Source organism: Kogia breviceps, chromosome 3 (assembly GCF_026419965.1).
Source record: "Kogia breviceps isolate mKogBre1 chromosome 3, mKogBre1 haplotype 1, whole genome shotgun sequence".
NCBI classification, from domain to species: domain Eukaryota; kingdom Metazoa; phylum Chordata; class Mammalia; order Artiodactyla; family Physeteridae; genus Kogia; species Kogia breviceps.
In genome coordinates this window covers 86,405,371-86,420,659 of record NC_081312.1, presented here as the reverse complement: position 1 = coordinate 86,420,659, position 15,289 = coordinate 86,405,371, and the positions used below count along the sequence as shown (strand labels likewise).

General features: G+C 40.7%; 1 protein-coding gene and 1 non-coding gene across 4 annotated transcripts in view; one reads left to right on the top strand and one right to left on the bottom strand.

The window, feature by feature from the left end:
• STARD9 (StAR related lipid transfer domain containing 9) overlaps positions 1-5,099 on the bottom strand; it is a 128,969-nt gene extending 123,870 nt beyond the window's left edge. For all 3 annotated transcript variants that reach the window (XR_010839665.1, XM_067029080.1, XM_067029081.1), the window contains exons 1-2: positions 5,011-5,099; positions 582-651 (exon numbers count right to left, since the gene is read on the bottom strand). Coding sequence is in view for 2 of the 3 variants with exons in the window: in XM_067029080.1 (XP_066885181.1) it covers positions 582-651; positions 5,011-5,057 (117 nt within the window). In the remaining variant the exon portion in view is untranslated. The remainder of the gene's footprint in view (positions 1-581; positions 652-5,010) is intronic.
• Positions 5,100-5,794: 695 nt separating this feature from the next.
• LOC131754191 (small nucleolar RNA SNORA11) lies at positions 5,795-5,924 on the top strand. The gene has a single exon (XR_009335224.1). It is a non-coding gene; the product is annotated as a small nucleolar RNA SNORA11 (small nucleolar RNA).
• The last annotated feature ends 9,365 nt before the right edge of the window (positions 5,925-15,289 follow it).

Genomic DNA, 15,289 nt, shown 5'->3' with positions numbered 1-15,289 from the left:
ATTTGTCCAATCGTGACTCAAAGATCAGTCAGATCTGTAAAAGAGAATTTGTAGCAAGACTTGGGCTAGTGACCGACTCTCTTCTGAGATCTAAAGTCTCTTACTTCGCCTTCACTACGGCCAAAAAAAGAGTCCTGCATTAGCAGATGCATACTAAAAGCCCTGGTGATGCTTCTAGATGAAGTGATATCCAATAAGAGACTTGAGCCGAAGTCTAATTGGTGGTCAGGTGAGTTAAATATATGCATGGATTGTCCCCAGCAGGATTTAAGCTGGCCACAGCCCCCATAACACTCCTAGTGTTTACTTTCAGAACAACTACTGATCAGTTTCCAAAACAGCTGTACCCCATTTGATAGAACTTGGGCTGCAGCAGCCACATCCCTGGAACTTCTTTCCTGCTGTATTTTTATATTTGCTTTGTGGTTGCTCAAAGCTCTTCCCACAGTTCCCCTTACATTCCCTTCCCTCTCCCAATCCCCCTCTCTAAACACATTCACATACCCACCTTCACCCGCAAAAGCCCTGTAATAATACTAGCTCCTCAGTGGAAAGAAAAAGGAAAACAATTTCAGGCTTACCTTTAAATTTCTGATTTTTGCCACTTTGCCATCAACTTCCACAATAATTCTTCCCCCTTCTTTGGTCTCCCTAGAAACAAAACACAACCCATATGAGAAGAAATATTGCTTCTTTAAGTTAATCAAGAGAAGAGGCACTTCCTTGGTGGCACAGTGGTTAAGAATCCACCTGCCAATGCAGGGGACATGGGTTTGAGCCCTGGTCTGGGAAGATCCCACATGCCGCGGAGCAACTAAGCCCATGGGCCACAACTACTGAGCCTGTGTGCCACAACTACTGAAGCCCATGAGCCTAGAGCCCGTGCTCTGCAACGAGAAGCCACCGCAATGAGAAGCCTGTGCACCACAACGAAGAGTAGCCCCCGCTCGCCGCAACTAGAGAAAGCCCACACACAGCAACGAAGACCCAATGCAGCCAAAAATAAATAAATAAATAAATAAATTTATTTATTTAAAAAAAGAAAGAAAAGGGCAGCTGAGAACAGCGCTATTGGGACAAAGTGTTTCCCTACTGCTGTCTCCATAACTGGGGTGTCCGTCTCCATAAATGTCTATCAGCATCATATCAAGCAGTCCCCTAGTTGGCATGCTTCCCTGGATTATTAGAATTTGGCTTGGGAACAGTGAAGAGTCACCGCTGTTGGGCACCCTCTATGTGCCAGGCACTGTATTAAGTAGAGTATGTACTATACTTCATCTTAGGCAATCCTCTTAACACACCCTCCTGACACAGCTTCCTAACACATCTTCACTTTTTCAGAATGAAGACTAAGGCTGAGAGAAATTATGTAACTTGTCCAAGGTCACACAGCTAGCAGTGGCAGAGATGAAATTTCAACCCAGATCTGTCTAACCACAAAGCCATATGACTTAGAAATCAGGCTTGGAAACCATGGAGAATATCCTCCGCTCAGCACACAGCATGGCATCACTTCTCATTTTCTCTGATATTCTGAGCACAGAAAATAACGAAAAAGGTTTTGGAGTCCTCTCTGTTGACACCTGAGAACATGCTTCCCAAATCCTTTCCTTATGTCTTCCTAAATCAGAATGAGAGCCAAGATGCTTAAGAATCTTCCTAAACTGCAGTTCTGTAGTAACACTGCTAACAACTATCCAACCCCTAAATTCACTTTAAGGGGCTTAATCCATATGATCCATATACCTTAAGGCCAAAATGAATGGAATACACTCCATTCTAGATATGAAATCCTTTTTCACAACATAAAGAACTTTGGCTAAAGTGCTTAAGGTCAGAATGTTAATAGATGAGAGATAACTCATTGGCACTTTTTCTACTACAAAGTAAGTTATCAATTAAATTACTGCTGGCCTGAGACCTGAAAGTTGAGCAAATATATTCAGTCTCATTTTTATCTTTCCTCAGGGTTTCCAGGATGTGACCTTGAGGATTTGGGGGCTGGGGGATGGCAAGGGGTGCACAGTGAGACAGGTGTCTTTACATTTATTTTTTTAAAACCTGTCGGTGTGTTTGGGATAAAGCCCTGGATAAAAAATTTCCCTCTCCCAGGTGATGACCTTTCTGTTACTTACATTTCCTCAAGGTCCTGATGCTCTTTCTTTCACATTTCATACAAGACAGTACTTAAGGCAGCAGGGATATTCTTTGTCCCCCAGGATCAAAAAACTACACCTCCTGCCCGCAGCCCTCAGCTTTCCTAAAGAAAATCTTTCATCTTTGGTGTTAAGATAATTTTTTTCCTTTCTGCATTTAAAAGTAGGTTTTATTCTCCCTCCACCCACTATAAAATACACAGGTTATAGTAAATTTGGACAATAAAGAAAATAAGGGGGAAAATATGCAATAACGTTTGTAAATCTATTTAGTTTTTTAAAGTAAGCCCTTTTTTGAGGATTTATCTAGGACTTTTTAGCATAAAGCAGCCAAAAGAAAAAAAGGTCTTGAACTTGACCTCTTGACAGAAAAATATGACAGTAAAGGTGGGTGAGATGCTGCCCCTCCCCTGCCTGGACCACTGCCATTAGTAATCTAGTGGTTCCAAAATATTCTAAAACAAAATGAGGACAAGTTAAAGTTGAGCAGAAGAGAAAGGGCACCAACCTCAACCGGGCAGCAGACTGCACAGAGCTCATAGGAAGTCTACTGATGTCTCTGGGCCCTGAATTCTACCAACATGCATTCGTTAGGGTTAAAGATTTTGCACAGGAATAAATCCTCAGTTACACGTTTACTCCTAGGACAGTGCTTCTCAAAGTGTGGTCCACAGGTTACCTTCATCAAATTATGGGAGAAGGTGGGGCTAGTTAATTGGAACTCCTGTTAACAACTTGCATTATAACAAGCTTCCCAGGTGGACTGTATGTCTCCTATAATTTGAGAATCACTGCCCTAGAGGAGAAAATAACCAAGCCATTTCCACTGATCTATTCATTTGTAAAACTTAAAAAAAAAAAAAAAAGTTAAGAAGAGGGAGGAATAAAAGCAGCTGTTAAAAATTATATAGCTAGCTCTTTACTGGGCACTTAAAATGAGCCAGTCTCTGTTCTACGTATTTTTAACATACCCTTTCATTTGATCCTCACAAAAAACCCCATTAAAGTAGTTACACTATTTCACAGATTTAAAAAGAAGAGCACAGAAAGGGAATATAGTGCATGAAAAGTAACTTTTGCCAGGGCAGTGGCTAGTGTTCCATAGCCTACAGTATTGGCAGAAGAAAACATGTTCTCTCAATGATGGATGATTTGGGACAAACAAGGGGCAGCATCTTATAATGAGACATGGATTTTCTGATTATGGGAAACAACTGTGAGGTAGAAGGGAGGGCACCAAAGCCATTTCCCATATTATCATTTTACTGATGGTCTATTCTAGTCCTACTGAGCAAAGAAAGAAGTCCAACTTTTCTGTTATCTCAGGAAGGAGCGTCTTGGTCTGGTGAAAGGAATCTCGGCTCTTAACTACTTTTAGATCTTATATATTCTCACCTGGAAAAATTAAAAATGGAAGCTTGACCTCTAAGATTTCTTTCCAAGTACCACATAAGATCCAATGACTTTGTTAACTGAGTCTGTGCCTCCCAAATAGTTCCAATATGTGCCTTCAGGTCCCAAACCACATTCTGCCAGCTTTATCTCCTACCACTCATCTCCCCCCACACACCCTCTCCTCAAACAACTGAAACTTTTCTGTTTCCTAACAGCCTAAGTCCTTCGCTCTCAGTGTTCTCACACAGAGTGCTCTTTACACCTTCTCCACCTGTCAGCAGACTCTAGCAGCTCTTTTAAAAGCGTTTGGGTTCAAGCACCAACCCTTCTGTGAAGCCTTCCCTGACTTTCCAAACCTATGAGTGGAAAATCAGTAAGAAGGTAAAGAAATTATGCGGCTGGACCCTGGATGCCTCAACAGCTGAGAAGTGCGGGATCAGATTCACATATGAGGAAATGGGCACTGACTACGTTGAGAGAAGGGGTTAAAACGACTTCCCCTTCCCAGTTCTGCTGTCGAGCACCGAATGAAACCACCATCTCTCTGAGCCTCCGTTTCCCTCTCATACCTTACAATCTGCTTTCCTCCACATCTTCACAGAGAAACCCTTGTGCACTCAGGCACGCACACAATTCTGCCCCATTCCTCACAGGTACTCCAGAGCCACCAAGGAGAGACAGGAGACCGCCCGATCCCTCTGCCCCGCGGAGAGATACTTTCCCAGCCCTTCTCGGTGTACCCAGGGAGAAAGGCCCACACCATGCATCAAGAAAGAGAAAAACAAATAACGTATGCTAACACATATATATGGGAAACAAACAAAAAAAAGGTTCTGAAGAACCTAGGGGCAGGACAGGAATAAAGACGTAGAGAATGGACTTGACGCGGGGAAGGGGAAGCTGGGACGAAGTGAGAGAGTGGCATGGACATATATACACTACCAAATGTAAAACAGATAGCTAGTGGGAAGCAGCCGCATAGCACAGGGAGATCAGCTCGGTGCTTTGTGAGCACCTAGAGGTGTGGGATAGGGAGGGTGGGAGGGAGATGCAAGAGAGACGGGATATGGGGATATATGTACACATATAGCTGATTCACTGTTATAAAGCAGAAACTGACACACCATTGTAAAGCAATTATACTCCAATAAAGATGTTAAAAAAAAAAAAAAAAAGACTTGAGCCGCGGCCCCTCAAAACTCCTGCTGGCAGGACTCCAGGGACACAGGGTAGGCCTACCTGAGGCCATCCACTAACCGCTACCCGCCGGGGCACTAATCGAAAACCCAACCCGAGCGAGGCTTTGTCCCGCCAGGCTTTTACAGTTTCCGGACGCTGGACCCTTAGGCCACTTTGTGTCTGGTTTCTCCGCGCCAGAATCACTGGAGGGAGAGGCGACGACCTAGCCCTCCTCTCAGCTCATTTGACGCCTCAGGCGCCCCCTCCCGCCCAGACTCACCTCTTGCTGAGGGGCCGGACTCTCACGGCCACCCGCACGTTGGCCATCCCTCGGGCCAAGGCTCAAGTCCCGCAGGTCAGCCCAGCTGCAGCATCCCCAGCCCAGCCCCAGCCCCGCCTGCCCCACGCGCCTCACGGGACAACCCCGCCCATATGCGGGCGGATGCCCGGCCGCGGCGGTGCCTGCCGAACCTCAGCCAATCCTGAGCTCGGTGGACGGGAGGACGCCCGGGCCGCCCCGCCTCGCTCCTCCCACGCGCCTCACGGGACGGCCCCGCCCACGAGGGCGCAGGCTGCCCGACCAGGGCGGTGCCTGCGGAGCCTGGACCAATCCTGTCGGGGGTGGGAGGGCGCAGATCCTGGCTGGTTGGGGCTGGTTCCCGCCTACTGGGAGCTAGCTTTTGTTCTCCCACCGTGTGATAGTGGTATAAAGTCAAGTAAATCCGTTAAATTTAGCTAGTTTACAGACAGAGTACAAAGACAGTTTACAAAGTAATTTGCTAAATACTTTTATTCGCTGCCAGAATTGACAGCCAGAGCTGTCAATTCTGTGGTTAAATTTTAGGAGCAGAAATGAAATGGGGAACAGCGATGTTTTTGCAGTTCCCTGCAAAGGGCATCGCCTTTCTTTGAAGAGGCACGGGAGTTGAAGGAGTTTAGAGTGCGCTGGCGAGCTTCTCTTGATCGGGCTGGAAGCTCATAGCCACCCTGACAAGAGTTCGTGATCGTGGCGGGAAGACTATTGGACCGAACTGGTTCATTAATTCATCCAAGAAATAGCTGCTTGGGTGTGCTCAGAGCAGGGGGCCTGAAGAAATGTCTCGTGTGTTTACAACACACCCGACAGGAATCTGGGTTCATTGTGAGAAGGGGCACAAAGCTTGTGGCCTTCCTATGAGCAAATACCCAACACGTGTTCCCCTGCACCTCCACGTGGCTGCTGGGCAGGACCAGTGCGACAGGGCTCAGTATTGGAAGGAAAGCTACTGTATTTAGTGGGGGAGTTTGCCACCTAGAGCCTGTCCGGTCCACGCGTGGGTGGGCCATGAGTAGTCTTACAGACATAAAGGCTTTGAACCTCTCTTTTCAAGGAAAATAATATATATATTCCAACTATATGTCATTCTGGAAAAGGCAAAACTATGGAGACAATAAAAAGATCAATGGTTGCCAGGAGTTTGGGGGGAGAGGAGAGATGAATACACAGAGAACAGAAGTTTTTATAAGCGGTGAAAATACTTTGTATGACATCATAATGATTTTATGTCACCATCCTTTTGTCCAAACCTGTAGAACGTGCAACACTATTCATTTCATTAAAGTGAACCCTAAGATGAACTGGGGACTTTGGTGATTATGAAGTGTCAGTGAAATTCATCCTTGGTTTAAAAAAAAAAAAAAGAACACTCAGGGTAGACGTTTTTGGCAAAACTTTGGTTTCACTTTTATATATGTATACATATTATATATGTGTGTGTTTGTTGGATTGTGATGTAAAATGTACCTTTTAGATCAAAAAGGTTTGCAGGCCACTGTAGTTATACTGGCAAATAAAAGCACAAATTAATCTAAAAAAAAAAATAGCTACTGAGTACTACCAAGAGTCAAGGGCTGTTCTAAGGCCCTGAGGATACAGTCCCAGCCTTCATGGAAATTAGAATCCACAGGGAAGGGAAGAGAGAATAAATACATGAATATATAATATGTCGAATGTGCTAAATGCAATTTTTTGAAAAAAGAACGGTGAGGAGATTCATTAATGATCTCTGTGTGTATGTAGGGGGAAAGGTGCTACTTTGTATAGGATCTTCAGGAAAGGCATCATTGATAAGGTGATATGACTAGGTTTGAATGAACTATGGGGTGGGGAGTGACTTGCAGGTATTCATTTATGTATTTAACAAATATTTCCTAAGTAATCACCTATTATGACCAGGGACATAGCAGTGAAGAAAACAGGCAAACCTCTGACCTCATGCAGCTTGGTGAGAGAAACTTATAATAAGTAAGACAAATTAAGTAAAATGTATATCAGATTAGCTAAGGAGTGAAAATAAAGCAGGAAAGGGGATGGGAAGTGAGTAAAGGAGAGTGTTGAAACTGTAGATAATATGCCCAGGGAAGACCTCCTTGAGAATGTGACACTTGAGAAAAATCTGAAGGTTGTAAAAGAGTCATGCTGTTATATAAAAGGGCAATTTCAGACACAGGCAACAGGCCAGTGTAAAGGCCCTGAACTTGGAGAAAGCCTGGAATGTTAGAGGAACAACAGGAAAGCCAGTGGAGGTAGCATGGAATGACAGGGTGGGGAGAGTCATGAGGTAGCATGGGACCATGGTAAAGCCTTTGGATTTTATTCTAGGTGAGCTGGAAAGCCATTGGAAAGTGTTAAGGAGAAAAGTAAAATCATATGATGTACATATTTTAAATGTTTACTCTGGCCACTGTTTTGAGATTATTCTGAGGAGTGGGGAAGGATGGAAGCCCAAGAGGGATCAGTCAGGAGGCTATTTTAGTATCCCAGGAGCAGTAATAGAGTCACGGTGAGCCTTTGATTTGTGTGTCAGTCATGTTCCAATAGTAGTTTACCTATCCAGTCTCCTCTCTCATCTACTTGAAAGGACCCACCCCTAGAGTATTGGGACAGCTGGTTTACAATTCAAATTTGCCTGGAACCCTAGACTTCTGAATGGCTTCTCTACTCACTGTGCTTTGCAGTGGAAAGAATGGCTGTATTAGGGAAAACAGTATGAAAGTTCCTCAAAAAATTAAAAATAGAGCTACCTATGATCCAGCAATCTCACTTCTGGGTATATATTCAAAGGAAATGAAATCACTATCCCAAAAATATATCTGCATCCCCATGTTCACTGCAGCATTATTTATGATTAGCCAAGATGTGGAAACAAACAACCTAAGTGTCCATCGAAGGATGAATGGAAAATTTGATATACATCTCAAATTTTATATATATATATATATATATATATACACACACACATACAGTGGAATATTACTCATCCTTTAAAAAAAAGAAGGAAATCCTGCTGTCTATGATAACATAGATGGGCATTATGCTAAGTTAAATAATTCAGACAGAAATATCCTGTATGATCTCACTTGTATAAGTATCTAAAAAAGACAAACTCATAGAAACAGAGAGTAGATTTGTGGTTGCCGGGGCTGGGGTTGGGGAAAATGAGGAGATGTTGATCAAAGAGTACAAACTTCCAGATGTAAGATAAATAAGTTCTGGGTATCTAATGTGCAGCAGGGTGACAGTAGTTTACAATGCTGTATTGTACACTCGAAAATTGCCAAGAGAATAAATCTTAAATGTTCTCACCACCACTACCATCACCAAAAAAAATTGGTAATTATGTGAGGTGAAGGATATAGTAACCAATATTAATGTTTCACAATATATACGTGTATGAAATAATCATGTATAATTTAAACTTCCACAATGTTATATGTTAATTATATCTCAGTAAAGCCAGGGGGTGGATGGAAAGTATTGCTGCATTAATATATTTCTATCTTGGGAATTCCCTGGCGGTCCAGTGATTAGGACTCCGTGCTTTCACCCTGGTCAGGGAACTAAGATCCTGCAAGCCACGTGGTGCAGCCAAATATATATATATTTCTATATTCAGGTTGGAGAAGTCAGCATAACAATATTCTGTATTTTTAGTTATATCACTCGTAAGTATTTCAATATGTGTCTTTGAAAGATGAGGACTACCTTTTTAACATTACCATAATACCATTATCATAACCAAAGACATTAGTTTCTTAATACCTTCAAATACTCAGCATTCAAATTTCCCTGATTTTCTCATAAGTTTTTTTAACAGTCTCTTTGTTTGAATCAGGATCCAAATACAGTTTGATTGATATGTCTTTTAATCTTTTGTTCAGTAGCTTCCTTGTCCCTCTCCTTTTTCCCCCCCGCTGGCATTTATTTGTTTAAGAAACCAGGCAGTTTTCCGGTAAATTTCCCACAGACTAGTTCTGCAAATTAATCCCTATGGTGATATTTAAATGTTTTTCTGTCCTCTGTATTTTCTGTAACTTGGTAGTTCAATCTAGAGCCTTGATCAAATCAGCCGGCACCTATCTTTCTTTTTGTGTTATTTGCAGTCACTAATGAGCATCCTCTGAGTTAATCAGATCATCACTTCATTAGGAGCTTAAAGGTTCTGGACCCAATTTCCAACGTGGGGCTGGGAGGCGGTCCCCACAACACCAAGCAATTCTCTAACACCAGCTGGGTGTCCTACAATTCAATTTTGACACTATCTACTCTGAGATAGCATCAGATTCCACAGGTTGAGTTCAGTCCCACAAGATTGTTTTCCACTTCTGACAACGTAAGCCCATGGTTGTTACCTCTTCTTCTGACCCACCGGCTATAGACTAGAGATTCTGACTGTCTCTTCTCTGGGCACAATTAATATGCTAGAGCAGACTTCAGATCCCAGTCGAACATCCAGGTTGTTACTTGTATTCATACTTCTGACCTTACTGGCTATAAAATCAGAGGTTCCCCCAACCCCCTTCTTGGGTTTGACTTGCCAGAGCAGCTCACAGAACTTAGGAAACCCATTTACTCACGAGATTACCAGCTTGCTACAGAGGCTATTAAAGGATATAAATCCACAGCTAGTTGAAGAAATACGTAAGGTGAGGTCCTGAACAAAAGAGCTTCTGTCCTTGTGGAGTTTGGGGCCCTGCACATGACACATAGAAGTGTTCTGGTCCCCCAACCTGGAAGCTCTCTGAACACCATCCTTCTGGGGTTTTATGAAGGCTTCATTACATAGGCATGGATGATTAAGTCATAGGCCATTGCTGATTGTTTAAACTTCCAGCCCCAGGAGAATTGTTTAATCCTCTAATTATATGGTAGCTTCTCCTGGCAACAAGGCCCCATCCCTCAGTGAGGTCAAAAAGTCATCCATTAACATAACAAGAGACACCTTTACCAGACTCATCATTTAGGAACTCTGTGCCAAAAATGAGACAAAGGCCAAATATATATTTCTTATTATAAATCACAATATCACAAGGTTGCAAAGTGATAAACTCCAATTTTATCCTTTTTCATTTATGTGTTGACATACTTATAAAGAGCAACTTTTCTTCAACTGAGGGACAGGTAGCATAGTAAAAGCAGGACAAATGCTTGTTTCAATTACTAGTTTTCAAAATAAGTTGGTTCCTCTTAGAGGAAAACATAGGCAGAACACTATACGACATAAATCACAGCAAGATCCTTTTTGACCCATCTCCTAGAGAAATGGAAATAAAAACACAAATAAACAAATGGGACCTAATGAAACTTAGAAGCTTTTGCACAGCAAAGGATACCATAAACAAGACCAAAAGACAACCCTAAGAATGGGAGAAAATATTTGCAAATGAAGCAACTGACAAAGGATTAATATCCAAAATTTATAAGCAACTCATGCAGCTCAATAACAAAGGAACAAACAACCCAATCCAAAAATGGGCAGAAGAACTAAATAGACATTTCTCCAAAGAAGATATACAGATTGCTAACAAACACATGAAAGAATGCTCAACATCATTAATCATTAGAGAAATGCAAATCAAAACTACAATGAGATATCATCTCACACCGGTCAGATTGGCCCTCATCAAAAACTCTAGAAACAATAAATGCTGGAGAGGGTGTGGAGAAAAGGGAACCCTCTTGCACTGCTGGTGGGAATGTAAATTGATACAGCCGCTATGGAGAACAGTATGGAGGTTCCTTAAAAAACTACAAATAGAACTACCATACGACCCAGCAATCCCACTACTGGGTATATACCCTGAGAAAACCTTAATTCAGAAAGACTCATGTACCAAAATGTTCATTGCAGCTCTATTTACAATAGCCAGGACATGGAAGCAACCTAAGTGTCCATCAACAGATGAATGGATAAAGAAGATGTGGCACATATATACAATGGAATATTACTCAGCCATAAAAAGAAATGAAACTGAGTTATTTATAATGAGGTGGATGGACCTGGAGTCTGTCATACAGAGTGAAGTAAGTCAGAAGGAGAAAAACAAATACCGTATGCTAACACATATATATGGACTCTAAGGGAAAAAAATGTCATAAAGAGATTAGTGGTAGGACGGGAATAAAACACAGCCCTACTAGAGCATGGACTTGAGGATATGGGGAGGGGGAAGGGTGGGCTGCGACGAAGTGAGAGAGTGGCAGGGACATATACACACTATCAAATGTAAATTAGATAGCTAGTGGGAAGCTGCTGCATAGCACAGGGAGATCACCTCTGTGCTTTGTGACCACCTAGAGGGGTGGGATAGGGAGGGTGGGAGAGAGGGTGATGCAAGAGGGAAGAGATATGGGAACATATGTATATGTATAACTGATTCAGTTTGTTGTAAAGGAAAAACTAACACACTATTGTAAAACAATTATACTCCAATAAAGATGTTAAAAAAAAAAAAATAAGTTGGTTCCCTAGCACTTTCCAAAGGTGGATAATGAGCTGTTGTTTTTTTTAATATTGTTATAAACTCATGAATTTAAGCATATTTTGTTTGCTTCAGCCTACTGCAGTTACTATTCTTTCTTTTTCTTTTTTTTTTTTTTTTTATATTTGGCTGCACCAGGTCTTAGTTGCAGCATGTGGGATCGAGTTCCCTAACCAGGGATAGAACCTGGACCCCCTGCATGGGAGCGTGAAGTCTTAACCACTTGACCACCAGGGAAGTCCTTGAAGTTACTATTCTTGATACCCAAAATCATCCCAACTTTGGCCAGTGGGAGCCTCACTGACTTTTGACTCAGCTCCAGTAATCTTTGCTAGCTTCCTTTATTTCTGACATGATAAGAAGTTCCAGGTGCCTCTTGAACATGTCCCAAGTGTGCTATCAGCCTTTTCTTCAAGGATATCTGGTTCCTTTTAGGTCTCTATTTTATTTTTTTTAATTAAAAATATTTAAATTGAGGTATAATTGACATATAACATTATATTTGTTTATGTTAGGCCACAAAATAAGTCTTAATAAATTTAAGAGGACTGAAATCATATCAAGCATCTTTTCTGACCATAATGGTATGAAACTAGAAACCAATTACAAGAAGAAAACTGGAAAATTCACAAATATGTGGTGATTAAACAACATGCTACTGAATAACCAATGGGTCAAAGAAGAAATCAAAGGAAAATTTTTAAAATATGTGAGACAAACAAAAATAATAAACATAACAAAATTTATGAGATGCAGCAAAAACAGTTGTAAGAGGGAAGTTCATAAATGCCTACCTTAAGAAACAAGAAATATCTCAAATAAATGTCCTACATTTACACCTGAAGGAATAGAAAAAAAATTTCCAAAATTAGTAGATGGAAGGAAATAACAAAGATCAGAGCAGAAATAAGTAAAATGGAAACTAAAAAGACAACAGAAAAAAAATCAGTGAAACTAAGAGCTGGTTCTATATCAAGATTTTTTGAGTCGACAAACTATTAGCTAGACTTACCAAGAAAACAAGAGAGAGGACTCAAATAAATAAAATCAGAAATGAAAGAGGAGACATTACAACTGATACTACAGAAATACAAAGGATCATAAGAGATTGCTATGAACAATTATATGCCAACAAATTTGACAACCTAGAAGAAATGGATAAATTTCTAGAAACACACAACCTATCAAAACTGAATTATGAAGAAATAGAAAATCTGAACAGACTTATTACCAGTAAGGAGACTAAATCAATAATCAAAAACCTCCCAACAAACGAAAGTCCAGGACCAGACAGCTTCCCTGGTGAATTCTATAAAACATTCAAAAAAGAATTAATACCAATCCTTCTCAAATTCTTCCAAAAACATAAGAGGGAACACTCCCAAACTCATTTTACAAGGTCAGCATTACCCTGAGGACACCACTAGAAAAGAATATTACAGACCAAATTCCTGATTAACATAGATGCAAAAATTTTCAACAAAATAGTAGCAAGCCTATTTCCACAATACATTAAGAAGATCATACAGCATGATCACATGAGATTTATTCCAGAATGCAAGGATGGTTCAACATCTTCAAATCAATCAATGTGACACACCACATTAACAAAAGGAAGGATTAAAATCATATGATTATCTCAATAGATGCAGGAAATCATGTGACAAAATTCAACATCCTTTCATGATGAAAACTCTCAGCAAATTAGGTATAGAATGAATGTGCCTCAACATAATAAAAGCCATTTATGACAAACCCACAGCTAACATCATAATCATACTCAAAGGTGAAAAGCTGAAAGCTTTTCCTCGAAGATCAGGAACAAGACAAGGATGCCCACTCTCACCACTTTTATTCAACATAGTATTGGAAGTCCTAGCCAGAGCAATTAGGCAAGAAAAAGAAATAAAAGGCATCCAAATTGGAAAGGAAGAAGTAAAACTGTCACTAATTGCAGATGACATGATATTATATATAGAAAACCTTAAAGACTCCACCAAAAAAACCTCTTAGAACTCATAAAAGAATTCACTAAAGTTGCAGGATACAAAATCTTGCATTTCTATACACAAATAACAAACTATTAGAAAGACAAATTTTTTTAAATCCCATTTACAATTGCATCAAAAAGAATAAAATACCTAGGAATAAATTTAACCAAGGATGTGAAAGACCTATACACTGAATACTACATTAATAAAAGAAATTGAAGAAGACAAATAAATGGAAAAATTTTCCATACTCATGGATTGGAAGACTTAATGTTGTTAAAATAACCATACTACCCAAAGTAATACACAGATTCAATGCACTCCCTATCAAAATTCCAAAGGCATTTTCATAAAAATAGAAAAAAATTTTCTAAAATTTGTATAGAATCACAAAAGACCCTGAATAGTCAAAGAAATCTTGAGAACAACAAAGTTGGAGGCATCATACTCCCTGATTTCAAGCTATATTACAAGGCTATAGTCATCAAAACAGTATGGTATTGGCATAAAAACAGACACATAGATCAACAGAATGGAATAGAGAATATATGACAACAGAGCCAAGAATATACAATGGTAAAAGGACAGTTTCTTCAATAAATGGTGTTGGAAAAACTGGGTGGCCACATGCAAAAGAATGAAACTGGACCATCATCTCATACCATACACAAGAGTTAACTCAAAAAGACATGAACATAAGACCTGAAATCATAAAACCCCTAATAACATAGGTGTTAAGCTCCTTGACCTGAGTCTTTTTTTTAAAATACATTTATTTTTTATTTATTTATTTATTTTTGGCCTTGTTGAGTCTTTGTTGCTGCGTGCAGTCTTTCTCTAGTTTCAGCGAGCAGAGGCTACTATTCATTGCTGTGCACAGGCTTCTCATTGAGGTGGCTTCTCTTGTTGCAGAGCACAGTATTTAGGTGCACAGGCTTCATTAGTTGTGGCATGTGGGCTCAGTAGTTGTGGCTTGCAGGCTCTAGAGCGCAGGCTCTGTAGTTGTGGTGCACGGGTTTTGTTGCTCCGCAGCATGTGGGATCTTCCCAGACCAGGGCTAAAACCCTTGTCCCCTGCCTTGGCAGGCAGATTCTTAACCACTGTACCACCAGGGAAGTCCTTGACCTGAGTCTTGGTGATGATTTTTTAAATCTGACGCTGAAATCAAAAACAGCAAAAGCAAAAATAAACAAGTGGGACTACATCAAACTAAAAAAACTTTTGCACAGCTAAGGAAACCATCAAAGAAGTGAAAAAGCAAGCTACAGAATGGGAGAAAATATTTGCAAATCATGTATCTGATAAGGGTTTAATATCCAAAATATATTAAAAACTCTTATAACTCAATAGACCCCCCCAAAAAAAAAACCAAATTCAATTAAAAAGTGGAGTTTTTATTTTTATTTATTTATTTAACTTTATTTTTAAAAAATTATTTATTTATGGCTGTGTTGGGTCTTCATTTCTTTGCGAGGACTTTCTCTAGTTGTGGCAAGCGGGGGCCCACTCTTCATCGCAGTGCGCGGGCCTCTCACTATCGCGGCCTCTCTTGTTGCGGAGCACAGGCTCCAGACGTGCAGGCTCAGTAGTTGTGGCTCACAGGCCCAGTTGCTCTGCGGCATGTGGGATCTTCCCAGACCAGGGCTCGAATCCATGTCCCTTGCATTGGCAGGCAGATTCTCAACCACTGTGCCACCAGGGAAGCCCCAAAAGTGGAGTTTTTTTTTTTTTTTTTTTTTTTTTTGTGGTATGCGGGCCTCTCACTGC